Source organism: Eretmochelys imbricata, chromosome 5 (assembly GCF_965152235.1).
Source record: "Eretmochelys imbricata isolate rEreImb1 chromosome 5, rEreImb1.hap1, whole genome shotgun sequence".
NCBI lineage: Eukaryota > Metazoa > Chordata > Testudines > Cheloniidae > Eretmochelys > Eretmochelys imbricata.
Genome location: NC_135576.1, coordinates 71236832 through 71264157, shown reverse-complemented (window position 1 = coordinate 71264157; position 27326 = coordinate 71236832). Strand labels below are relative to the sequence as shown.

The window sequence follows — 27326 nt, the reverse complement described above, 5'->3', positions numbered from 1 at the left end:
AGAATACTTTGCCTGCAACTGGAGAGCTATAACAGACAAGTGGGTATCATCCATTTTGGTTACACCATAAAGTTTTTTTCTCCTCCAAAACCTCCTTCCTGGCCCCTCTTTAGGCACCACTCATGAGGAGCTCCTCCAATAGGAGCTGAACACTCCTCGAGCGAGGCGCTATAGCGCAAGTGCCACCTCACCATCAAGAAAACAGGTTCTACTCCAGCTAGTTGATAGTACCCAAGAAAAAGGGTGGATGGATGCCCATTGTTGACCTATCTCAGCTGAATATTTTATTCACAAATTAAAATTCTGCATAGTTATATTGGCATCAGTAATTCCCTCCTTGGAAAAAGACGTGCTTTGCAGCTCTTGTCGTGAAAGATGCTTATTTTCATGTAGACGTTCACCCATCCCACAGAAGGTTTCTCAGGTTTCAGATAGGACAGGAACACTACCAGTTCAGGGTGCGCTCCTGTTCGGTCTGGCAACAATATCAAAGATTTTCGCCAAGGTCCTCTCAGTGGTGGCAACGCAGATTAGATGAGATGAAACAGCTACACCATCTTCCTGTATGTGGACACCTGGCTTCTAACAGTCAGATCCTATCTGGAAGTTCAGTCAGCAACCTTGTCCTTTATCCTCCTGCTGGCATCCTTGGGAATCTGCATAAACAAGTAAAAGTCTACTTTGACTCCCATGCAGCTCATAGACTTTATAGGGCAAACCTGGACTTGATCTCAGCAAGGGCCTACCTCCCTGTAGACAAATTCCATACCCGGAGCAGTCTGATAAACCGAGTCACTCTTAAACCCTGAATGACAGTCTGTGCCTGTCTTTGTTTGCTGGGCCACATGGCCTCCTGTATTTAGGTAATGCCTGTAAGAACCTGCAGGACTAGAATCTGGGACCATGTGTGTTCTGGGCTAGACGCACCCAGTGGGGCCTGAGTGGCAGTCCCCTGTAGCCCACTGATTGGCTCAAGTTGGTATAGATACCAGGAAGACATCATGGGGAGCTGTCTGAACAATGATGCAGACAAACTACTTGCTTCCGCTCCTGAGCTTGCCTCACTGTGAATCCTTGACTCCAGCTTCTGACCCTGGTTCATTCCCAACTCTATTACTTGCCTGCAGTCTGTCCCCTGGTTCCTGACCATGAATAGCCCCAACTCTGCTACTTGCCTCCCACCTGCAACTTGGTGCCTGACCCTGACCCAACTATTCGTCTCCTGACCATAACTTGGTAACTGACCGATGCACACAGGCTGTCCACGGTCTGGCCCTTACAACGTTGTTCACCAGGCTGCATCTCCATATTCAACAAGTCTGGCTCCCTTCAGTGTATACACCAGACAGACACAGCATGAACAGTATAGTGGCAATCCCCATCAGTGTCAGGACTTCACTTACCTGGTAGATGAATCCAACATGGTGATAATCATGATCACATCCCTCATGGACAATCAGATGGCACAAGGTGTGTGGATACCTTGGGAAGCCAGGATGCATATCAATCTCTTGGAACTAAGTGCAGTCAGACAGGCCTGCAATGGATTCCTCCCACTCATACGATCCTGATATGCCTAGATAATGTTAGATGACATGACAGCTGTCTTCTTACAAATAAACAAGGAGGGGGAAAATCCTTTCCATTGTGCGTAAAGGTGGTGTGACAGGTTTCAATCAGACCTCTGAGCCCCTAGGGGGCGATGGAGAACTATGGTCCCACTGGCGGGCCTTAGTCACACCTTTCGGGTGCTGGGGAATCAGCGGGAAAGGTGTGGTGGCTGGAGTCTGCAGCGCGCCCCTCAGGCCAGGGGAGCGCCGGCACGAGCCTGCAGCGTGCCCCTCGGGCAGGGGGGCGCCGGCACGAACCTGCAGCGCGCCCCTCGGGCAGGGGGGCGCCGGCACGAGCCTGCAGCGCGTGGTTCTGCTACCCAAGGCAGGTTGGCCGGGGTAGGGGAACGCAGGCCCACCCGACTCCACTACGTTCCAGCCCAGGGCCCTGACAGTGGCGGGAGGCGAAGGTCCTGCCGCTCGGACAGCGGGGGGCCATCTGCGCCCGCTGACCAAACACACCCACCCCACAGAGCAGTTCTGCCCCTGGGCTACTTCCTACCCGGTCTCTCAAGCGGGTCTCTCCAGCTCGTCCGGGTATTCCGCTGCTGGCAGCTCCAGCTCCCCCTTTGTGTCGGACTCACGCTGGCCCGGGCTACAGCCGGGTCCCTCCAGGTCCTCTCGGTACTCAGCGGCTGACAGTCCTGGTCACCACAGGCCTTCCTCCTGGTCAGGTTCCTCCTGGCCGAGGGCCTCCCCTGGGTCGGCAGCAGGATCGCGAGGGAGCAGCCTGTGTCTGTCTCCCTCCCTGGTGCTCTCCCCACTGGGCAAAGGGCCTCGCCCTTTGTACTTCCTGTCCCACCCCTCCCCTTCCAGGGATTGGCGTAAGCTTGGTCTGGCCCCACCCACTCAGGTTGAGAGGGTGGCTCTTTACCCTCTGGTTCGGAGGGAAGCCACCCTGGCTCCCTACAGTGGTCAACCTGTGGAACCGGTGTATCCAGAACCACATCACAATTTCTATGATGTACCTCGCAGGTGCTCAGAACTTGCTGGAGGACAGCATGAGTAGGCATTTCACCACTGATCACAAGTGGGAGTTACACAATTCAGTGCTGATAAACATCTTCCTTCGGTGGGGAATGCCCTCTTGCGATCTGAAATATAGTGTCTATTTCTGGGTGCCACACTTCAGGAAAGATGTGAATAAACTGGGGAGAGTCCACAGGAGAGCAACAAAAATGATAAAAGGTTTAGAAAACCTGACCTATGAGGAAAGGTTACAAAAATCTGAGCATGTTTAGTCTTGAGAAAAGAAGACTGAGGGAGGATCTGATAACAGTCTTCAAATATGTTAAGGTCTGTTATAAAGAGGATGGTGATCAATTGTTCTCCATGTTCACTGAAGGTAGGACAAGTAGTACTGGGCTTAATGTGCAGCAAGGGAGATTTAGGTTAGATATTAGGAAAAACTTTCTAAGTATAAGGACAGTTGAGTAGCACTGGAATAGGTTACCAAGGGAGAGTGTGGAATTTCCATCACTGGAGGTTTTTAAGAACAGGTTAGACAATCAGTTCTCAGATGTACTTGGTCCTACCTCAGTGCAAGGAGCTGGATTAGCTGACCTCTTGAGGTCCTATCCGGCTGTACCTTTCTATGATTCTATGAACAAGAAGTTCAACATATTGTTCCAGAGAAGCACAGGTCAGGACTCAAGGGGCAATGCCCTCCCACTGTCCTGGACAGACTGCTTCAGGTATTCCTTCCCCCCCATCCCACTAATACCCCAGGTTCTGTGGAAGATTTGTCACAACAAAGCACAAGTCATTCTCATCTCACCCTATTGGCCCAGACAGTTCAAATTGCAGACCGCCTACAAATGTCAGTCTGTCAACCCATGAGCATTCAGTCCTTCGCAGACCTTCTAACTCAGGAGAATGGCAGGATTAGACTTCCTAGCCCAGACACTCTTCACCTCATGGCTTGGTATTTGGATGGGCATCAGACCTAGAACATTCCTGTTGGGATGCTGTTCTAACTATTTTTAATTATAGCAGGAAAGATTCTACCAGAAAATGTTATCTAGCCAGGTGGAGCCATTTCTCTACTTGAGTGCACCAGAACCAGTTATCATCAGGGCTTGCAGGTATTCCTGCTGTTTTAGACTATCTCCTCACTCTCAAGACATTGGGTCTGTCTATTATCTTATTGTGGGTCCATCTAGCAAAGTCAGTGCATTCCATCTTCCAGTAGGTGGCTATTTAATTTTTACTCGCTCAGTAACAACTAGATTTCTGAAGGGTCTGACTAGGAAGTAGTGAAGCCAGCACCACAGTGGGACCTCAATCTCCTACTTTCAACACTTACTGGACCACCTTTTGAGCCATGTGCTTTATGTCCCACCTGTCTATGAAGGTCACCTTCCCGGTTGACATTAGGTCGGTCAGAAGGGTGGACGAGCTGGGGGCCCTCATGGCTAAACTCTATATGCTACATTTCATAAAGAGAACGTATCCCTTTGCCTCCACCTGAAATTCATCCCAAAGGTAATTTACAAATTCCCACATAAACCAATTGCTTCACTTAATGGTGTTCTTCCTGAAACCTCATGCCTCAAGCGAGAAAAGGATACTTCACTCTCCCAATGTCAGACGAGCATTGGTGTTCGACCTGCAAAGAATGAAACCAATTACAAAATCACCTAGATTATTTGTTGCGATAGTGGAGTGAGCACGGAGGCAAGTGATATCTGCTCAGAGACTCCATAAGTGGATTTCTGGCTGTAGCCTCCTTTACTATCAGTTGATGCATTTCACTCCCCTGGACAGGAGGAGGCCCATTTCACTAGAACACAGGCAACCTGAGTAGCATTTCTTCGAGACGTGCCTATGCTGGACATATGTAAGGGGCAACCTGGAGTTCCATGCAACTTTTAAGATGCATTGCACTTTGGTCCAAGCCCCTTCTGCTGAAGCAGCCTTTGGAATTGCAGTTTTACAGACATCGATACAATCTGCATCCTCGCACCCGTCTCCTATTTGAGTACTGCTTGCCAGCCACCCAGGTGTGGAATACACATAGGGACCAGCACTCAAAGAAGAAATGAAGGCTACTTACCTGTAACTGAAAGTTCTTCAAGATGTGTGGTCCCTATCTGCTTTCCACTACCCTTCCTCCTTCCCTTCTGCTTCAAGTCATGACTGGATTAATGGTAGAAAAAGAATTGGAGAGGTAGACGGTACTCCCCTCCCCTACACCCTAGGTGCTGACCACAAGGAGATCCAGGGTGGAGGCCTAAACTAAGACAGACGCTACTTGCAAGGTTTTCCGGTCTCAGGTGCATGATACACATGCATGCCCACATGTAGAATATCGATAGGGATCACACATCTTTGAAGTACTTCCAGTTACAGGTAAATAATCTCCATTTACCACACAGTAGTATCTGAACTATTGCAGTTATTTCCCTGGACTCAGAAAAAGCATTAACTACAGTGTGCTAGCTTTGAATGGTGACCTTTTTATCTCACATACTTCTAATGGCATGGGCAGGCTAATACATCTACCCACAAAACTAATCAAGCCAAACACCACTAACTCCCTATAACTTAATGCTCCAACCTGCTCCCTTTCACCAATGCCTTTCACCATTCTTACTATGTGTCACCTTTTTTATTTTGACCTTAAATATTTTGATCTCTTGCTGCACCTTTCAAAGAGGAAATGTTCGTAGTATTATTTATTCTTTTAATAAGGTTGTGGTTTTCGTATTCAGACTAAGTCAGGAAGAGTCTTTGGTTTTTCTAACTCCTTTATTCTCCCATTCCCTTCCCCCATTCTTTCACAATCCAAGTGATGTTGTAGCATCATCCCTATTAATCTGTACTAGAAAATAGAAACTAAGCTGCATGGATGAATGTGGACTTCTTCAAATAGATTATACTCTCAGTTCTCTCTTTAATTACTTATAAAATGGAGCATACTTAGCATCCCTAAATACTGTCTTATATTTTGTTTTTACAAATGGCTTCAAATGTAAATTGTACCTGTTCCATATTTCACTATTTAGGGCCTGAGTCTGCTTAATCCTTATGCTTGTGTGACCACAGTAAAGGGCAGGCAGAATCACAGTCTTTGCCCTCAGAGAAATGCAAGGACTGCTCTCTCCTTACTTCCCTTGGGGAGACAGAGGACCGGGGGAGGAGACAGGGCCTTGGCTCCATCTCCCATAATCACCCGGCAGCAAAGTCACATGGAAAACAGTAAACTGTAACCCAGAAAGGGTTAGGTGCTTAGCCTTTACACATCCAGGAGCTCTGGGAGGCAGAATTCCTTTCACTGCTACCTCTGTGGTGGCTTTTCTCTGCATTGATCCTTACTGTGGGGTGTGCTTACAAGGCACAGATGAGCCCTCACTAAATTTTAAATATTACTTCTCATTATTATAACCCTGAAAAGAGCTATTATTTCATACCAGGATGCTATAAAAGCTGTTCCTTCCAAACACAAAACCTAGTGTTTCCTTATGAGTAGTTTTATAGATGTCAATCAATCTCTAGCAGTGTGAAGAATTTTAAATTGAAATCTTGCATTGTCTTTGAAGTACAAGAGCCCTACCCGGAACTGATTTACAAAGTGGTGTGTGTACTCTGTCTCAGGAGTTGAGAACAATTTTGAAGATAAGCTTTGTAGGAGGTGACTAAAATTCAGTGGTGCAAGTAGAAATCATTTCTTGCCGGTACTGCACTCATGGAAGGAGCACAAGGGAGGGCACCTGACCTCCCCACGTGACCCTCCATGTGACCCTGCCCCCATTCTGGGGCCCCCACACTTTCCACATCCCCTCTGACACCCCCCTTACCTGTCTAAAATTTTACAACTGCATTTGTTAAAATGATGCTTTGGGCCCCTGGTGCCACCTGTGCTTCCAGGTGTCATTGAGGATCCAGCAGCACCCCAAATTGAAAACTTCTTAAATGAAAGAAGGATAGGAAGGACAATCACTCCTCTTTCCCTTAACACACTATCAGTGCTTCCCTTATGTCCAAACTAAGCTTCTGCCAGCTTGCCTTTATCTAAGTATTGCTCTCCGCCAGGCACTAGGAAAGCAAAGATGCTGCGCCATCTGGGTTTGATGGAAAAGAGGCATAGAACTGTGTGTGCCGTGTACATCTTGATAGAACTACAGCCCAAATTGTTTTGTTATTTTCCTCAGCATGACATACAGGAGGGGCAATCAAAATCAGCCTGGCAGAACATGCATGACAGATAAGCAATTGATCAAAATCACATTCTCTGATCTCTTGGGGCCAAACCCTGTTCTGATTGAGATCAAAAGGAGTTTTGCTGTTGAGTTCAATGGGAACAAGCTTTGACATTTGGAGAGGAAAGAATAAAACCACACAAACAAGGGCTATGATGCTTATGCCACAGGTATCAAAGGCTGCTGATTCATGTGAGAAAGTCAGCAGACATCTGATCTTTGTCCATTGCAAGGGAGAAATCAGCAATCAATGAGGCTAGGACAGTCTCTGTACCATATCCAACTCATAAGTCCATCTGCAAAGGATCAAGGAAATAGGAAGGCTCCAAATTACCTTAAAGTCCTCAGTCCCTTGGTTAGAATGCTCCCATTAGTATATGTTCATTGTCCAGAGGCCGGAGCAGGAAAGAGGCAAAAAATTATATGTTTCCAGGCCAGGGCCTTTTAGCTTCTGCCAAGTGCCAAGTAAAGGGAAATCTGTTCTTACTGTGAACGATGGTGTTTGAAGTCACATGAGCAAGTTACATGTCCATCACCCCCACCCATATTCTAGTTAGAACATTCACCAAAAAGTCCATTAAGTGTAGACAGGCGTTTTCCAGGGTCCATTATGAGCTAAGTGTTTCTTAATGGGCCATTCAACTTGACTTGTTCCTTCATGTACTGGCTAAATATCTTGTGGGCATTACCATAGGAGCAAACATGTAGTAAACATAGCTAATATAACTTCAGATACCAAGATGAATATACATGCATAGAAATAGCATAATCATAAGTACCAGCTATTTCACCTACATGACTATTCCCAAAAGAGATTCTGAAAAATCACACCATGTACCTGAGACCCTATGGGCCAACACCATGCCCCACTAGAGTTTTGTTATCTATTATGGAACAACAGAGATGGAGCTAGACACATGATTCTATTTAGCCTAAAAGGGCAAGGTTAATTTTTAGCTGTTCAGGTGTGACTGCACCTTTAGTCAGTGAGGGCATACTGACTGGCACACATTCAGGTTAATGGGCTTCAGTGTTCCTTTGCAGTTACCAGGTTTATAAACATTAAAAAGTTATGTGCTAAGGTGGTTTAAAGCATTATACAAGTTTTTAGGTTTGCAAATCTGTGAAACTCTGCCTCTCTGAGATTTTATTATTATTATTCTTTATTATTTTGCGGGTCATAATGTGGGAGGGAAACCTCTCTGCCGTCTGCTCATGAGGTTATGTATGTGGCTTGTAGCGCTCTTCTGAACACCAGTTGGAAGGAATTTTTTTTTCAGTAAGTGTGGACTGATTCTTTTCTTTTAGAAGGCATGTAATTTTTTCAGGTTCACACTGATTAACACAGAAAACAATTGGGGCTGTTAAACTTTCTTCAACTATATTTTCCAGTACAATGCTGAAATGGGTGTTTGGATATACAAACATCAACATGCTTAACTACTCACTTTCCCCCAAAATATGTAGTATTTCAGTCTGTTTATATGGAATATGGGAGTTGGGTAAGGAGCCATTTCAGCATATGTATGACTTGTTAGAAGACAAATTTTAAGTAGAACTGTATCCTAAACTGCTTTATGGTATTGTACCAAAACATTGCATTTCAATTGGAGATTCAACTTCTTTTATAGGAACAGAACAGACGGCTGAAACTCTTACCACAAAAGTGGTCCATAGACATGCAACTAGTCCCATAGTCTTCAATTGGATTGATCAAATGATTAAGGGTCTACAGGATTTGGTTCCAAGTTTGCAAATTGTTCTAGATGAAACTGACAATGCCTGAACTGTCAGATCAGAAGGAGCGTCATTTGAATAAAGGTGGGCAGATGTGTGATAAATCTTAGTTCCGTTGCTAAGATGAGAAACATAGTTTCAGCAAAATTCTTGGCAGATTCCTGAGGCAGCTTGTTTAAGGACATCAGTGTCCGGCATTATAATCTTCACTTATAGTTCTCTCACCCACAAAGCTGGAAAACGAGGCATTTGTTTTCTTTGTTTTGCTGCTCCAGTTCCAGTTAGCAAAATGCATGTTAGGCTAGTTTGGCTGCAAAGAAGAATTCTATGTACACTGTAGACAACACCTGATTCCCATCAGGCTGCAGAACTGGCTGACATCAGAATCCAAACCTCCTCTGGTCAGTGCAAGCAGAGGCATTCCTCTAATGATTTGGACTTGATGTGATGCAGTATGAATGCCATGGATAATTCAGACCAATGGGGAGAAACAGAATCAAAAACACTGTTTAAACACCTTCCATCTCCCCCACCCCACCCCTCCCCTCTTGAAGACTCCTGACCAGTTTAACAGCACAATACATATGTTAACAAACTTAAACAAAGCCTTTGATTAAGTTTGTTAGCATATGCATTGTGCTGTTAAAGCCATATAAAGAATGAATGCCCTCCCTACCTGTGTTCTTCTCCTTTAAGGAGCAGAGTGCAGCCTCCCCCCCCCCCCCCCCCCCCCCCCCCCCCGTAAGGAGGGGGCTAGCCCAAAGTCTTTCTGGTACCCCGTACCAAATCTCTTGCCGGTACTGCGTACTGGAGAGTACCACCCTACTTGCACTACTGCTAAAACTGTCATTGAGGTGGAAAGAGAGAGCATGAGTTGAAGGGAATGTTATTTTATAAAGCCTGTGTAGAGAGAACAGACAGAAGTCTCACCCAGATTATTTTTAGTACAATGCTAATACCATGCCTCAGGTTAAAAATAATAAATTTTACAGGGTGTACCAGAGGTCCAGCAATTTCTTAACTAGTTGCAAATATCTTGCATTGTAATAGTACAATATCTAAATGCTATCCATTTTTTAAAAAATCTTGGAATAATTTTACTGAGCTCTGGCATCTGTATACTTCACTCTGTTAGATATTTACTCAGTATTAAAAATATTGTTTTCCTTGGTAGTTCCCAGAAGAAATAAGGCACCAGAAACGTGAATATTATATTGCACAGTGTGGAAGCCAAAAAGGCAGTGTGACCAAAATAAACAAATCTTGATGGTGGTAACAAACCTTCAGGATATATTTGGTTAAATAGTTCTTCCTTTAATGATTTTGAAATGTGGAAATTTATATACAGTGTAACATTTTTATACTACCTTGATCTTAACTGTTTTAGCCTAGTGTGTTATGTGTGAATAAATCTGAGTTTACAGTCTCTCTGCTTCTCAAAGCATAAATCCATGAACCTGTTTCCTTGGATCCTGGAAGGGGGGGCATAGAAGGAGGGAGTGCTGCATTTTCCTCCCATTTTGTGGAAGCCTCTTCATAGATTCCAGCCCTACAGATTTGGGGTGGATGGAACCAAAATAGGGAAGGCACCTGACAGATTATTGTGAGTAAATTGTGGCAAAGTGTCCTCTATACATATGCTCCTAGTCTCTGGCTGATCCCCTGTGATCCACAAGTATGAGGAGGGGGAGGGTTTGGAACCCACAGCCTGTGGTTCCTCAAACAGAAAAATAGCAAACAAACTCTGTGAATGCAGCTCAGAGTGCCCAGTTCCCTAAATGGCTTACTCCCCCACAGATCAACGTTGGGTCCTAAATTCCTGGGGGCGGGGATTGTGTCAGTTTACATGTTGAGTGCATTGTCAGCACCAATAAATAACTAATACACTAAAAATCTAGCTAATCCACACTCCACTAAAACTAAACTACAACTGACAAAATAAATGAAGAAAAGACAAAGTTTCATGAGCATTATTTTGATTGTTTATTGTGTTTGCCTATTTACTTTTCATTTCACAAGTTCATTAATTGATAGCTGTTCTCCGGTCAGAAGTGTAAATTAGCAAAGTTCTATTGTAATAATGAATGTTATACAGGTAAATCATCCAAGCATCAAACAATGTTAAGTTATCAATTTGAGAGAGTTTCCTTTAAAAAGATCCATCCATTGTGCTGTATTATTATTTCAGTGGCCTCTTTTCACACAGTTATTACATCAGGGATTACCAACTTTTTTGTAGTATGGACTACATCTTAATAAAGACACCTCCCCTCCTATTCATAGTTGGGCAGACCATCTCCTGTTTGCAGCTGCATAATATCCATATGGGAACTGCAGCAATTGCTTATGTGGAAAGGTAATATTAAGGAAGTATTTAATATATTTTTAGCTTTCTTTTAATGCAGTGCAACTAGATATAAAGTTAAGGAACTAGTATCTTTTGACCAGTTTCTCCTCAGGGATTGCTAACACATGCTTCATGGACCAGAGTCTGGGAACCAATAAGCTAGCTACTTCCGCCTTCTCTGTATGTATATTTATATCTCCTTACTATATGTTCCATTCTGTGCATCCGATGAAGTAGGTTGTAGCCCACAAAAGCTTATGCTCTAATAAATTTGTTAGTCTCTAAGGTGCCACAAGTACTCCTATTCTTCTAGCAATTGTATGTTTTTGTATTTCACAATACCTCAGTAAATGCAATAGGATTGTGTAAAGTTCTGCAAAGTAGCCAAAATATGTAGGAGAGCCATTAAAAGTTGGTTCGGGGTTTTGTTTTTTTCACAGGATCCAAAAGCATAAATCACGTTACTGCAAATATGGAAAATGGGGAAAAAGAAGGAACCACTAAAATTATTGCACCTTCCCCAGTAAAAAGGTAAGTGTAGTGAGACCAAAACAGGTTTAATCTTAGCTTACTGATGAAGAGCTCCCATAAAGTGTTGGATAGAAAAAGAAGTATATTAAATATTAGTAGATTTTTAAGACCAGGAAGGATCTTCATGGTGTCCTCGTCTGACCTTCTGCCTAACACATGCCATAGAATTTCACCCAGTATCCTGTATCAACGTCTTGTCTTCTGGCTGCACTAGAGTGTATGGTTTAGAAAGACATACAGTCTTGATTTAAACAAAAAACCCACCAGATTATGGCATGAAAGACACTGCCTGGGTTGGGGTTGGGGTGAAGGTCCACTGCCCCAGTGGGAGCTTCAGAAGGCAGGATCAAAGTATCCAAGAATGCAGAGGAAGAATGGAGTCTGAGAAATCCTCTGAAAGGGCGCAGCATGTGTTCCTACTCTCCGCCTCTGTTCAGGGCCAGCTCTTCTTTCTGGTGTGAGGCAGGGGAAAAGGTGAGCATGGCCCCATCCCACCCAAGCTGCCCACCTTGGGAAATCTGGCACTGCTGTCAGTCCTTGCAGCCACCACCCACTCTGCTGTGCTGCAGACACTGGTAAGGCCAGGCATAATATTGACCAAAGTTTAAGAATCTTTTGGGATTCAGATCATGAGCTGAAGTAAATCAGCAACACTCCATTGAATATAATGATCCATTCTCTTTAATTTTCAAAACTGAAATATACTTCTCCAGTTAATAGATATACTTAAGAGGGAAAGAAAACCTGAACCTGAAAACCTGAACATGACAAAATTGAAAGTCTAAAAAATTCTGCCGCAGATTCCCATTGATGTATGTTTTTAAACGGTGTTAATCATTTTAAATGAAAAGAACTGGTTAAAACAACTTCAGAGTATATCTGCTATTCCTTGCAGGCTGCATATCTTATGTATTGTAGGCACGTGTCTGTATAGAGACTTGTTCCACTGTTAGAGAAGATATTAAGAGAGAAGTTTCTCTAGTGTGAGAGTTAAATAACAAAATTCCTAAAGTGCCTTGATTTTTCTTTGTATCTGTATCAGCATTTGAGAAATATTTTCCACCTCTGCTAAACATGGGGACCAGACAGCATACTTCCTCTGTGAGGCATTTGCAATTTGGTACTCCATCCCACTTCATTCTAGTAGTACACTCTAAAAATGCTTACAAGTCATCTTTTATCAACTCTTCTGAGCTGAGTCTTCATAGCTTAGCATCTCATTCACTGCTGAAATAGATAGCTGGTCACCTGTGCATAAATGATATAAATTCAAGATAAACCAGAAAAAAAACAGTAATCTCTCATGAAATTCCAGTGCTAACCTTTTCAGAGATACTGAATGAGCTCAATCCCTTTTGCAACTGCATTCCTAAAGATAATGCCAGTATCTGAAGAGCTGCCATGCTCTAGCACTCTAGCTGTAAAATGTATGTCTACTCTGAATGAGAAATGGTTTAGAATTCTAATACTGTTAATTCAGCACCTGGGATTATTCCTCTTTCTCTTTTTTAAAACTGTGTTGGACATACATTTAAAATTGTGTCACCATTCTAATGATCACCTCATTGGGTAATTGTAATGCAATGGGGGGAAAAATGGGCAGGGGAGGGTCCCTCAATACAGGACAGAACCTATTTATCGGGTTCATTTGCACCAACTGCAGTGAGTTGGGGTTGGGAATAGATTCTCTGCATACATCTGAATTGACAGCCAAATGGGTGCAATATTAAGAAAAATATGATTCACCTTCTGAAGTGACCTCATTTAATTTCTATCTTTTTCTGCTGCCTTGTTGGTAGCTTTTCAATTTTTACACTATATGAGAATTAAATGATTATCTCAATGACCTGGAGTAACAGAAGGCTGAGGTTAAAAGTAGATTAACAAATTAAGTATCCAAGTTTTCTTAATAAAGCTGAGTCTATCAGGGAGGTGAGAAACTTTAGCTTTACAGTGAAGAATGCTGGCTTGTGTCTCTCTAAACCTCTCTAGAAGCCTCTGTTGATGGTTTGTACTTTGGAAGTGTCTGTAGCATTTATATTTGCAATATGATGCTGTGACAGTTATGAGGAGCTTAGTGACAGCTAGCGTGATTATCCAGTGGTACGCTGGACTGGGAGTCTGAGTTAGTATTCCCAGCTGCAAAAACTGTAGGTGCTGTGGGGAAGGCATGATCAGCCAATGTAGAGAGAGAGAGAGCATTCTCCAACCAGAAACCAGTTCTTGGAGTGACACTGATAGCCTGTCCAGGGAGTCTTGGCCATTTTTCCTTGGCTGGAGTAGAAAATGTACAAACCAGCAATGGAAAAAGGAACTGAAAGAAAGAAGAGATATTACAGATGATCTTGCAAAGATTCAGGTGTTTTAGAATAGTAGTTCTCAACCAGGGGTACACAGAGGTCTTCCAGGGGGCACATCAACTCATCTAGATATTTGCCTAGTTTTACAACAGGCTATACAAAATGCACTAGCAAAGTTAGTACAAACTACAATTTCATACAGACAATGACTTGTTTATACTGCTCTGTAAACTATACACTGAAATGTAAGTACAATATTTATATTCCAATGGATTTATTTTATAATTATATAGTAAAAATGAGAAAATAAGCAATTTTTCAGTAGTAGTGTGCTGTGACACTTTTGTATTTTTATGTCTAATTTTGTAAGCAAGTACTTTTTAAGTGAGGTGAAACTTGGAGTATGCAAGACAAATCAGACTCCTGAAAGGGGTACAGTAGTCTGGAAAGTTTGAGAGCCACTGTTTTAGAACATATTGATGGCTTCTCCTCCATAGGTAGTGTAAGAGTTCAGTCAGATGCTCACTACTAACTACTTGTGAATCCACTGTCCTATCCCGGGCTGCCTTGGAACATTTTTTTCCAGAGTTAGTCAGAAATGATATTGCAGAGCTAATTTGCTGGTGCTCTTTCCAACTTCCATAGCTGATGTTTCTGTGAGGAGTTCTTCAGGATGGAGGGCCAATGATTTTATGCCTGAGAACTGGGTTTTCTCAGGTCTTGTCTACACTACGGGGGGAGATCAATCTAAGTTCCGCAACTTCAGCTAGGTGAATAACATAGCTGAGATCGACGTACTTAGATCTACTTACCCCGCGTCCACATTACGCTATGTCAATGGGAGATGCTCTCCTGTCTACTCCCCTTGCACTTTTCATTCAGGTGGAGTACAGGAGTTGACGGGAAAGCGATCTGTGGTCGATTTAGTGGGTCTTCACCAGACCTGCTAAATTGACCACCGATGCATCGATCACCGTGCATTGATCCCCTGATAAGTGTAGACACGCCCTCAGACAAGCCACAAGCCCTCAGTCTCTAGAATAAGCATTAATGAGGTCATAGGCAAAATAAAGTGTTTTTAAATCATCATTGTCATGGTTTTTATTTTTATATGTATTTTTCCTTAGCTTTAAAAAGGCAAAAAGTGAAAATAGTCCAGAAACCCAAAGAAGTAAAATAAGTGCACCATGGGAGGAAAATGGCCCCCAGAGGTAAGGTAAACATCATGCAATAGCAAAGATTTTGCTTGGTTGATGGTGCAAGAGTGGTTGATGTAATATATTTATGAGTAGCAAGGTCCGAGTGACAATATATCATGCATTCCAGGAGCCAGACCTGTATGTGTAGCATGTTACCTGGTATTTCTGCATAAGTCCCTGGGTTCCATTTGTACATTCTGGATGCCATCATGGCTTGTTCTGATCAGTGCCCTTTCAGGGAAAGAACGAAACAATTGATAAGTATTCTGTTGCTAGAAGCGTAAAGTGCATGTATTTATTTTTCAGTAATGTAAATCAGAGTACAAAAGTAATATCCCGGTAGCAAATTACACTTTTGCAGAAGAAATAAGCATTATGCTTAATCTAGTTGAAACATTTAGTATATTATTACATTCATGGTAAATTGACATTAAAAATGATTTTGTGACCTTTGAGAGAGGAAATGTTATGCAATTGCGATGTTGCTGCTTTTGTGTTAAAATGACCCCTTTGGGAAGATGCAAGTTTGATATTTTAGCAGCCAAATGATGATCTTGAAATTATATAGCTCCTTCCATCCCAAAGCACTTGGCTGCATAGGCTGGTTTTCATGGTGCCTAATAAAGAATTTCCACCATTGAAATGCAGTCACCTCTGGAATGAAGTACCAACTCTTGAACTGAGCAGAGTAATGCTCTAAAATAACCATTTATGGCAGGGAGTTAAGAAGAATAATGTAATTGAAACACCAGAGGGTATTTAGGAAGGCAGAATGTAACACCCAAACCGGATTTTGGGCAGAATACATGGTGTTACTATCATTTTTTTTTGTGAAAAATACCAAGTGATCTTCAATGCACCAATTTAGGACCTTAGTTTAACATATCTCATCCAAAAAGATTGTGGAGCTACTTAGTGTAAGAGGAATAAACCACTCTGTCATAATGAAATATATACTCACTGGGGTTTTGGAAGCACTTGTTTTGCCTTCTACCTGACATTGTGGCCAGAGTATACACATGCTCTCATATATATGACCTTTTCCTTAAATATTTTCACACCAAGGGTATTTGTGGGGAATTATCATATTGTAAATTAATTAACTTGTGCTGTGATCCAGTCAGAACATCAGACTTGTCTGTCCTTCCTAGGCCCCTGTGTGAAAGTAGTCTTAGCCCTCAAAGTCAGTAAACTCAAGCACTTCCAGCTTGGCATGCTCCACGTTGCTGTGCCTCCATTCCAACAAGTAGCAAGGCATGGGTCCAGCTCAGGACCCGTTCATGACCTGTTCCAGCTGTTGGCATTAATGCAACTCTTATTTCTGGAATAGCTGGCCAGTGCAGGGCATGAAATGTGGTGGAGAGCATTTTGGCAGTGGCTTGTCACCCTGAGAAGGCAACAGTGTGTCTTGCTGAGATCAGCAGACTGTATGCAGATATGGCGCAATAGGCACAGCTGATTCAGGATTTAGTTGCTGTGAATCCCCCATCATGACTGATGTATCAAAGACCACAAGCACTGAATGGTGGGACTACATCATCATGCAGACCTGGGATGACCAACACTGGGTCTTCCCTACACATGAGTAAGGCTACCTATGTGGAGCTGTGTGAGGAACTTGTGCTGACCCTTCAGTGCCAGGACACGCAGATGAAGAGGCCATATGAGTTCAGAAGCAAGTTGATGGTATTCCTGGTTACATGCCAGACTTGCTGTTGGAGTCTCTTGCCTTGCAGTGTGCACTCTTCAAGTTTTTGATACTTTTCCTGTGCTATTCCCATTTGATGGATCCCCACCTCTGCCAGTCTCTTGGCGATGTTCTCACAGATATGTTGATTTTGGTGTGAGCCTCTGACCAGCCAGCAACACAATGGGATGAGGATTTCCTGGATGGCCTCTCTGTTCTAGTGCTCTCTGAGTGCTGTGCAGAAATGGAGCAAGTCTCATGGAATGTGGGGCATAAATGTCAGTCTGGTGTATATAAACTGTAAGGTGACATCTGGCGGGCATGGAGGAAGGGAATAGGTAGAAGGGCAGGAAATACAACCCTGGAGAAATTGTGGAAAGGCATTGGAGGACTTTCAGCACTTGAGTTATGTAACCTGGGTACGGGCTGCAGCCACACTGGAAAGTGAGCATGTTCCAGCCCAAGTTAAAGTAGAGCTCAGCTATATAGACCTATACCTCTAGCCAGGTAAGCAAGCTGTGTTCAAAGCATCTCTAGACTCAGGTAATAGGTTTTTCTGTGTGGATGGTAGTGTGGAGAGCTAAAACCTGACTGAAAGCTTTGGTTAATTGCAATTAAGAAAATATCTTGAGAGGTTCATGTTGTTTGGTTCCATAGCATATTTGTTTTTAATATTTATAGATGCAATTGCTGACATTTTTATTTCAGTGCACAAAGTCTCTGGAACCCTTTTTAGTTTCAAAACAAGGACTATTCTTTAGGGCATCTATGCTACGGTCTCATAACTCCCATTTGCATTAATTGGATGGTTTATGTTAATTAAAGTTACGTGTACATTGGGGGAGGGGGCTAAGGTCCCTACATATGTAAATTATAGTATGGATTAGTCTCCTGTTTTCACTAGCATTATAAATAAAATGTGTATCTGAAAGTTTAGCTCTCAGCTACAACAGTTCTTTATTACAAAATCTTCCTATGCCAGAAATAATGGATGGGTCTGTTCTTCTTTGTGGCTGCCCTAAACTACTGAATCAGTGGCAGTGCTTTGTAATGTCCAATTACCACACCCTGAAGGGTTCTGTATAATTGTCCCTTGTTTTCAAGATTCAGTGTAATATATTTATTTCTGAAAAACAATAACATCCTCAATCTCAACTTGACCAAATCTTGTTATCTACACTCCATTCAGTAGAGAAATGTACTAATTCTTAACATGGCCATTACAGCTATTTTTAAAAATCTAAGTATGTGCCTGCACAGTATTTCTGTACAATGATGCTGGGATATCTAAATCTTCTGATATTTTTGAGGTCAATTGTTTACTCCTGCTGTTTAACTCTAGTGGACTGTATAATTCTTCCAATGACCGCAATAAATCACCAAAGTTTCCTTACTCTCGACGACGGAACCCATCAGGTGGCAGTGAAAATGAATCTGGGCAACAAGTTAGAAGAAGGTAAGAATGTGGAGAGTTATATTAGTTTCTTCTTACAACACAAGTCTTCTTTTGCAGTTCTCCTTGCTTTGGGCTCAGTAAAGGCTGCTTAATCCAGAGCTGTGTCAGAGAAGAGAAGTTGCACCAATAATCAATGAGTGAACAAAAATTCCAGAATTACTGCTCTCTATGTGGAAGGAAGAAAGTGTGGCCCCAGTGACCCAGGAAAATCCTAAGTCCAGTGGGAGAGGTGGGAGGCTGGAAGGCCTTGACTTAGCCCCTTTGCCTGCTGTGGTTGCTGGTGCCAGCTGGTTTGGGGATTTGAATGATCTGCCCCATGTGCTTATCCCAGTTGCTGCTGCTCGCTACGTGGAGCAGAGTGAGGAGGCCGCTTGTTTGGCAATGTGATTTTATAAAGAATATCAGTACTGCACTATTGTTTCAAACAAAAAGGCTAAACTGGTGAAGCCATTAAGGAAACGCTCCTCAATATGGCCTTTAGTGACTCTCAGAACACTGGACAATATGTCTGCAAAAACAGAGCTGTGAACTATTTGGTATGTTCCTTTAATTATACAAACATTTGAGTAACTTAGTCAAATACAATAAAACAATATGGGGTGAGATTCTGTGCTGTGTGAGTTACAGACAAAGCCCCGAACTTGCAATCCAGGAAGAACTGGGGCTACTGTAATCCAACAGCCCTTTGCAGCTGCAATCCTGGGGTGCGCCGAGTGCTGGAGAGACTCCCAGCATACTTTCAATAGGTCTCCAGGGTTATCTTAGTTATGTCAGCCACAGCACTTCCGGGAATCTCCAGAGTGCAGTGTGCTGCAGCCCTGCCCCGAACACCCTGAGCACTGTCCTCAGTATGCCTCTGATATCAGGGCTTGCAAGGGAGTCCTCAGAGACCAGCCCTGAAGGTGAGGGAATCCTCTCCCAGATGGATTATAGGGTTTTTAGGGACATTTATGCTACTGCAGCCCTTTTATTCTGCATGAATGGGTGAGCAGTGGTGAGGATCTCACCAGGTAAATCTGCCTGATAACCTCATACTAGACCAGGCGTGGGCAAACTTTTTGGCCTGAGGGCCACATCGGCATTCTGAAAATGTATGGAGGGCTGGTGCAGTGTATTAAATTGCTCCCCATAGGAATGTGCTACTTGCAGAGCATCAGGACTGGCAGTCGTAAATAGTACACCGTAAGTAGCACATTCCTACGGGGAGCAATTTAATACACTACACTTGGGTCGGGAAGGCTGTGCCTCCCCAAAGAGCCTGGCCCCCACCCCCTGACTGCCCCCCTCAGAACTCCCGCCCCATCCAACCCTCCCTGCTCCTTGTCTCCTGACCGCCCCATCCCAGGCCCCCCCGCCCCTAACCACCCCCCGGGACCCCACCTACTCCCTGTCCCCTGACTGCCCCAACCCCTGTCCACATCCCCGCCCCCTGACAGGCCCCCCGGGACTCCCCTGCCTATCCAGCTGCCCCATTCTCTGTCCTCTAACTGCCCCCCAGAACCTCCTGCCCCTTATCCAACCCCCCCACTCCCCGCCCCCTTATCATGCTGCTCAGAGCACCAGGACTGGCAGCTGTAAGTAGTACACCATAAGTAGCACATTACTACGGGGAGCAATTTAATACACTACAGCTGACGGATCTCACAGCCACGCTGCCTGGCAGGAACTCGCAGCCCTGCCGCCCAGAGCTCTGGCTAACCTCCCCAGCCGGGAGCTCAAGGGCCAGGCAGGACGGACTCACAGGCCGGATGTGGCCTGCGGGCTGCAGTTTGTCCACCTCTGTACTGGACCCTGTGGGCCAGATCCTCAGCTGGTATAAACCAGCATAGCTCTATTGAAGTCACTGGATTATGTTGATTTCCACCTGCTGGGTATCTGGCGCTTATAAGTCTTACTTGGAATGTATTTTATTTTCCTGAGACCATTATTCTGATACAGTTCAATTTTAGCCATCAGAATGCTCACTGGGGTCAGTTCTAAAAAAGGAAATTTAGATGTGCAATGTATAACACTGTATGTCATGAAAAGTATAACACTTGTGTGCCATGCAATAAGAGATCTTTCTGAGATGTGTAGCATGTATTACCTGGGACAGGCATCTGCAATATCTACAATATTGTTAGGTGGTCATGCCAATAACACATTTTCTCTTAGGCCACAGCATTATAGAAATGTTTTTCAAAGTCTTATCTCATACATGAGATTGTGGACACTGTCAGATGTTAACCCAATTATATCCTGCTGAGTCTTGAATTTCATTAGTGCTCTTTGTTTTTTCATCTGCCTTATAACAGAATAATTGTGCTGTTTGTGTGCTGTTTACTAGCCTTAGTAGAAAAAAGTCAGACTTTACTACACTGAATGCACTCTATTGGCTAACTTGCTGAGCTCAACCTTGCTCCCACTGAAGTCAATGCGAGCGCTTTGTCATTGACTGTAGAGGGAACTATAGCCATCCATCTATGCATAGTTAAAGATGACCTGCAAAGTTCAAGGGGAACAAAATAAAAAGTGTGTCAATATTTTGCTTTATACTAATGTATAAAGAAGACCTAAAAGTTTTTGATATTTTCTAAATACTTAAAAATTCAGGACTGGTCTGCTTTGAAAGACTCTCTGATGACTGGAGAACTAGTAAAACTGACATCACAATAATTGAGAGAGGAAAGGATCTTTTGTCAGTTGCTTATAACCTTCAGACTTGATCCTCAGCAGATGTAGATCAGCTTAGCTTCACTGATTCACACGAGGATCTGGCCTCAATTGGCCTGGTTAACTTCAGTGACTTTTGGAAAAGGAACCTCCTTGTTGAACATTGAACACCATATTTCCTCCTTAGGTAAGATGCGAGAACTCAGAATATACATTTCTGGTTCCCCTAGGAGGTCCTCCAAATAAACCGGGGAGAACCAAACTTGACATTCCTCATATTTTTATTGTAAAAAAACAAAGAGAGAAAAAAATCAGTCCTTAATCCCTTCTTTATACATCATACAGAAGCAAAAGTGGGCACAAGATCAATGAAAAATCTTTTTCGGGCCACTTTTAAAGAACACTGTTAAACTCAGTAGAATCACAACCTGATCAGACTGTTTTTTCCTTCTGTTTATTTGCAAAGTCCACTTAAGTCATTCTAAGTTTTTTAAAGTCGTTCAGTACTCTTTAGAAAATGAATTTCAGATCTCACAAATAACACACCAGTGTTCCATGTGCATATGGTAGTTTTTAAAATGGTATAAGAATACTTTGATCCTTCAAGCGCTTTACAAGCATCAACTATTTTCTTTCTGAAGGCTTTGTTGGAGAAGGTGAGTGCCTGTTAATATTAGACTTCAAGTGGCCAGTAATGTTTCATTCAAAGCTTCCTTAATTATCTTTATGTCATAGGAAAGCCCAGAACAGTGGTGAAGATTCAGATCTAAAGCAAAGGAGAAGGTAAATATTACTTGACAAGGAGAGGTTGGAAAGAGAATATTGGAGACTTCTGTATTTATGTCTCAATAGGGATGAATTACATTCTAATACAAACAACAAAATGGTAGCATACAGAATGTTGTTTAATTACAATACTTTAATAACCTACAATAGCACAAAGTTGTCTATTTTGTACTTATCCATCTGTCTAAATTGCTACATTTAGAGCTTTGTATTAGTTTTTTTACTGGATCATTTAAAAATGTGTTGAATCCCACCCATGTAAAACTGTATAAGTACCTTTGTCCGCTGAAAAGCTTCATAGTACGACCTCAGTTACTGCTTCTAGACTCACCATGGCAAAACTCACTAGAAGTTACCCTACCGTACTATACTGCCTGGTGAAAGTTTACTAAGGGCTTGTCTACACTTGAAAGTTATTTTGGATCAACTTGAGGTTTTCAGGATAAATTGCATTGCCTCTACATACACATTTTTGTTTAGAATTATCTGGTGTCTCAACCTACTGTAATTAACTGCCTTTGGAAGCGAGTTTACCAACATTCAGGATGAGTTTTCTCACAAGAAGTTAGCTGTGAACACATCCCTATTTCAATTCAACTGTTTCATCTCCCACTGCAATCCCACATTACTTTGCTGCACACCTGGGTCAGCCTGTCTGTTTACCTGTGTGCCCTCTACTCTTCTGGGGTCATCCAGACTGGCTGTCACCTCACTGTTTAAATGCTGGTGTGAGCCAGATGCACCCCTGTGTGATCCAGCTCATGGTAAATTCACACACCAATGGCTATTAGCCAAAATGGTCAGGGACGCAACACCATGCTCAGGGTGTCCCTCAACTTCTTACTGCCAGAAGCTGGGACTGGATGAGAGGGAATGGATCACTCGATAACTGCCATTCTGTTCATTCCTTCTGAAGCATCTGTCACTGGCCACTGTTGAAAGACAGGATACTGGGCTAGATGGACAATTGGTCTGACCCAGTCTGGCCATACTTTCATTCTTAAAAATGTCATGAAATTGGTTGCAAATTTCCAAAGATCTTTTTCAGAGAGCAGCATGAAATCCTTCCACAAAGATATAACAGTCTAGCCTCAAAATAGGAACACAACACATCACTGACCCTGTGTCCTTGACCAGTTGCATCATTCAATAAAGGTAATTTCTCTGGCTGTTCATAACATCCAGAAAATCTCTCCACCTCTTCTTCCCACCCATTGGTGAGGGCTCTCTTGCTTGCTGTCTCAGAGGTTGTACAAAATGCAGCAAGCTCAGGGTATAATTAAACAGCTCCTTTCTCCTGTCCAAGTGGCCAGTGAAAGGCTTGATAAGCGAGGAAGGTGCTAATTGGGAGAGTCCTGAAGCAGTGGTTCAAAGAGAGAAGCCGCTTGAAGACAAGCTCATGCAAAAGTGACTGCTCGGTTTCCTTCTCATGTACCCATATTGCCTACATCATCATGACACCTGACAGCCTGTTCATATACTGACTGTCAGCAGTGTTTCCTCCATGCTGCTTCATACCAGTCTGAAAATCGTGCAGCTCTCAAAAAGCCAGGGGAATGATGGGGTGAAAGGAGAGGAATCATCAGAAATTTTTGGTTTGTCCCCAAGTCCCAGAATTATAGTGGGTTCTGGTAGGTGTGCCAAAATGTGCAGGGAGAAGAAGCTCAGAATGCCTAGAGCCTAGCAGGAGAACATTCAATAGTTTCATTAATGATTTGGGTAATGGAGTAAAGAATATGCTTATAAAATTTGCTGATGATACCAAACTGCGAGGGGTTCCAAGCACTTTGGAGGACAGGACTAGAATTCAAAAGGACCTTAACAAATCAGAGAGTTTGTCTGAAATCAACAATATGAAATTCAAAAAAGACTAGTGCAAAGTAGGGAGTCTTAGGGAGGAAAAATGAAACGCACAGCTACAAAATTGGGAATAACTGGCTAGGTGCTAGGACTGCTGAAAAAGATCTAGGGGTTATAGTGGATCATGAATTCAATATGAATCAAAAATGTAATGCAGTTGTGAAAAAAGGCTAATACCATTCCAAGATGTATTAAAAGGCGTGTTGTATATAAGATATGGGAGGTAATTGTTCCACTCTGCTTATCAGTGGTGAGGCCTCTGCTGGAGTAGTGTGTCCAGTTCTGGGTGGCACACTTTAGGAAAGATGTGGAGAAATTGGAGAGAGTATACGGGAGAGCAAGAAAACTTATAAAAGGTTTAGAAAACCTGACCTATGAGGAAAGATTTAAAAAACTGGACATGTTTAGTCTTGAGAAAAGAAGACCAGGGTGGGAGGGGGACCTGACAACACTCTTCAAATATATTAAGGGCTGCTATAAAGAGTGAAGTGATCAATTTTCCATGTCCACTGATGGTAGGACAAGAAGTAAATCGGCTTAATTTGCAGTAAGGGAAATGTAGGATAGCTATCCTTCTAACTGTAAAGGTAATTAAGCTCTGGAATAGGTTACCAAGGGAGGTTGTGGAATCCCCATCAGACAGACACCTATCAGGGATTGTCTAGGTTTACTTGGTCCTGCCTCAGCCCAGGGGACTGGACTAGCTGACCTCTTGGGGTCCCCTCCAGCCCTACATTTCTATGTTTCTGTGACTACACAGTGGGATGCCCATCCTGAAGGCTGTGCAGTTATTTTGAAGAAATGCAGTACTGTGTGGACTCAGTGGTCCAAAACGTAAGTAGCTAAAGCCTAGAAAACACAGCAGTGTGGACATCTGCTTTCAAAACAATTGTTTCTGATCATTAACACGGAAAAACATACTCTGAAATCACTTTCAAGTATAGACAAAGTTTTACATTCTCTCTGCATCTCTACTGTTTCCTACTTCTTGTTGGATATTGTTCATAGACTTGTACAGAATTTTACAGTATTATGGACATTCTAATAATAGGAAACAAATGAACACAAGCTCTTTATTTTATAAAGTATTAATTACAAAATGTTACATAGTTAATATTGAGAGTGAACTAATGGATGATTCTTGTTCTTAGTTCCTGATTTACTGTTCCACTCCCTAGGTCACGATCTCGTTGTAATACAAGCAGTGGTAGTGAGTCAGAAAATTCTAATCGGGAGCATCGGAAGAAGAGAAACAGGTAAACTTTAATTACTGCAGGCACTGAAGTGCAAAACACAAATAGATTGTTAATATTTCTGTAACAGTTGTGTTTTTCTGCTGATCTTTTTATAGACTATATTAACTTGCTCTAGTTTTATACAATCTCACTGAGACATAATGTGGCAACTTAAAGCTCAAATTTGCATATAAGTAATTTAATTAGAGAAGCACATATACATATGTGTATGCAATCAATTCTAGCCCCCATACTGGTCATTTGGGAAGAATTCATTGTTAATGCACCCCATGCAATCAATTACATGAAGAAGTTTACACAGATTTGCATTTTTAATGTATCGTGATCAAAAAATGAACTGTTCCAATGACTATGGATGCATATAATCTCTGGCAGTGCAGTGTATGACATTCACATATACTTGTGAATTGTCAGCATCTCAAAATATGACTAAAATTGAAGGGAAACAACCCACTCTACCATTCAAAGAACAAAGTCTATTTGTAAAAGAAAAGAGCGTGTCAAGAGGATGTCATTACTCCAGCACATTGTTAGCATTGTCTCTGCAGAAGGGAATGGAATCATGGTCTTAGATCTGAATGACCCCATTTCCATTTCTTCTTACTTCAGTCTCTTCTAGAAGAAAACTTAGTTCAACTTTCCCATCACTATCTTGAACCCAAATATTTGTTGGCTCCAGTCAAATCCAATTCCTTACTTACTGTGCACTGATTACTTGGTTGTGGCTGGTGTGTTCAGAGTAGAAAGGGATCTTTTAAGGTGTTGGGCGTCAAATATTTTTATCCAATTTTTTTTAAAATACAGCCTAGAGAAACAAGAAATGGTAGGCTGAATTTTAATATCTGCTTCTTTTAATGCCATTTCAAGGATGTAACCTCCACTATTTTAATTACATGGGTTGCCTGCCACACCTGAGGGGATACCGTGATTGAAGACAGGCAGAATAATCACTGTTATTAACTATGACTATTTTATTATTAAAGAAAGGAAAAGAAAGAAAAAGAAAATAAAGACAAAACAAACCAGAACATAAACAAGCAGTAAGCAATGGTTACTTCAGACACAATCTCTTTTGTACGGTTCTGTGGAGAGCTCTTAACAGAGATATTATACATTAGAGAGTGGGTCCATCCTGCTGGAGACACTCTTCTCTAGGTAAGATAAGACCAAAGTATATGTAACCCTTCTGCCCGTCAGAGTTGGCAGCAACCAAGGGCCGGGTTCAATATCTAGGGGATCCATTCCAATAACACAATGCAAACCGGCTCGAGCCCCCACCCAGTGACCTGGGACAAATATATACCACCCCCACTGGGCGCCTCCAAGAGGCAATACTTCCCCTCTCGCAAGCACATAGTCTGAGTGTAGGAAAAGCCTTTTAATAGCAGAGAGAAACAATGTGGCATTATGTTGGGGAAACACCACCAACAGAATTCATAACACAACCCAGGAGCAAAAAAAACCCACCCCAAGCAAATTGGGGCATGCCCTTTTCCCTTTGGTTCTTGAGTCCAGCAACCCCAAATCACCCAAAGTCCCAAAAGTCCCAAAAGTCCAATGCCCCCAAAGTCTCTGTCCCTGGTCAGGGCAGCCCCAGAGTTCGAAAGTTTATCTGCGGAGCTTTACCTCCCAACCTGGGTGGAAATGGGACGGGGGTAAGAGGCACCTTACATGAACTGAAGCTGACCGCCCCATAGCTCCATAGCGGCGCTCCGCTCTGCCAGCCGCCCCACGAACTCCTTCGCTCAGCTGCGCTCCGCTCCTCCAGCCGCCCCACGAACTCCTTCGCTCAGCTCCACGGCCCACAAGCAGCTCCTGCCATCCACAAACTGCTCCGCATCGAACTGCTTCACCAGCCGTCCCGCAAACTGCTCCACAATATATCTTCAGGCTCCCCCACTACTTAACACAACACTCAGTGATTTCAGCTCTTAGGTGAATTCAGCTTGTAGTAGGGGAGCCCCAGTGCTGGTGCACCATTAGCCCAAGGTGAGCTCAGCAGCCTGTAACTAGACTCCTAATGGAATCAAAATTAGCTCTGATATTCCACAGTGGAGAGAGGAGGAAGTGCAATTAGCATGTAAGGCCCTCACCAAGGGGCCCATGCCACCAAGTATTAATACTTGTCCCCAGCCTCTCTCCATTCACACAGTTTTGGAACCCATTACCCTTGCCTAGCGAGTGCTACTTAGTTGATGGTGAATCCCTCCATCATAACAAAAGGCCACGTACAGTTCCAAGCACAGTTCCCATAATCAGGGTAATAACAATTTATTCTTCCTGTCCCAATAACAGAGACACTGGGGATCCCACAGTAGCCAAAGTGACCATTTGGGCAGCTATGGTCTCATTCTAGGCGTGGTGGGTGTGCCTATGCAAATGAGATCGGCCCCTGAAGTTCTTTTCCACAACTTGCCACACCTCACCACCAGATGTCAGGGTGGAGCTCATCCTGACACTGCTTACATCTATTATTCCCCAAATCAGTAGTAAGTCCTGTTTTAGTGTACCATAGATAACTAACACAGTTTATACATGAACAAAGGAATTTTGTTTCAGGCTTGGTGAATCTAGTTTGGTGTATCATGGATAACATAAACAGTTTATAAATAGGCAGAGGTAAGTAAGCTTAACTAGGGGAAGTGTAGTCTAGTGGATAGAGCACTAGCTATAGACTCATGAGACCTCGTTTCTGTTCCCAGCT

At 43.0% G+C, this 27326-nt stretch overlaps 1 protein-coding gene across 1 annotated transcript in view; it reads left to right on the top strand.

Moving 5' to 3' along the window:
• Nucleotides 1-27326, top strand: part of EPB41L4A (erythrocyte membrane protein band 4.1 like 4A) — a 218902-nt gene that overhangs the window by 156278 nt on the left and 35298 nt on the right. Inside the window, exons 13-17 of the mRNA XM_077817308.1 lie at nucleotides 11336-11426; nucleotides 14854-14937; nucleotides 17955-18068; nucleotides 21456-21503; nucleotides 24545-24622. Of these exons, the coding sequence (XP_077673434.1) occupies nucleotides 11336-11426; nucleotides 14854-14937; nucleotides 17955-18068; nucleotides 21456-21503; nucleotides 24545-24622 (415 nt within the window). The remainder of the gene's footprint in view (nucleotides 1-11335; nucleotides 11427-14853; nucleotides 14938-17954; nucleotides 18069-21455; nucleotides 21504-24544; nucleotides 24623-27326) is intronic.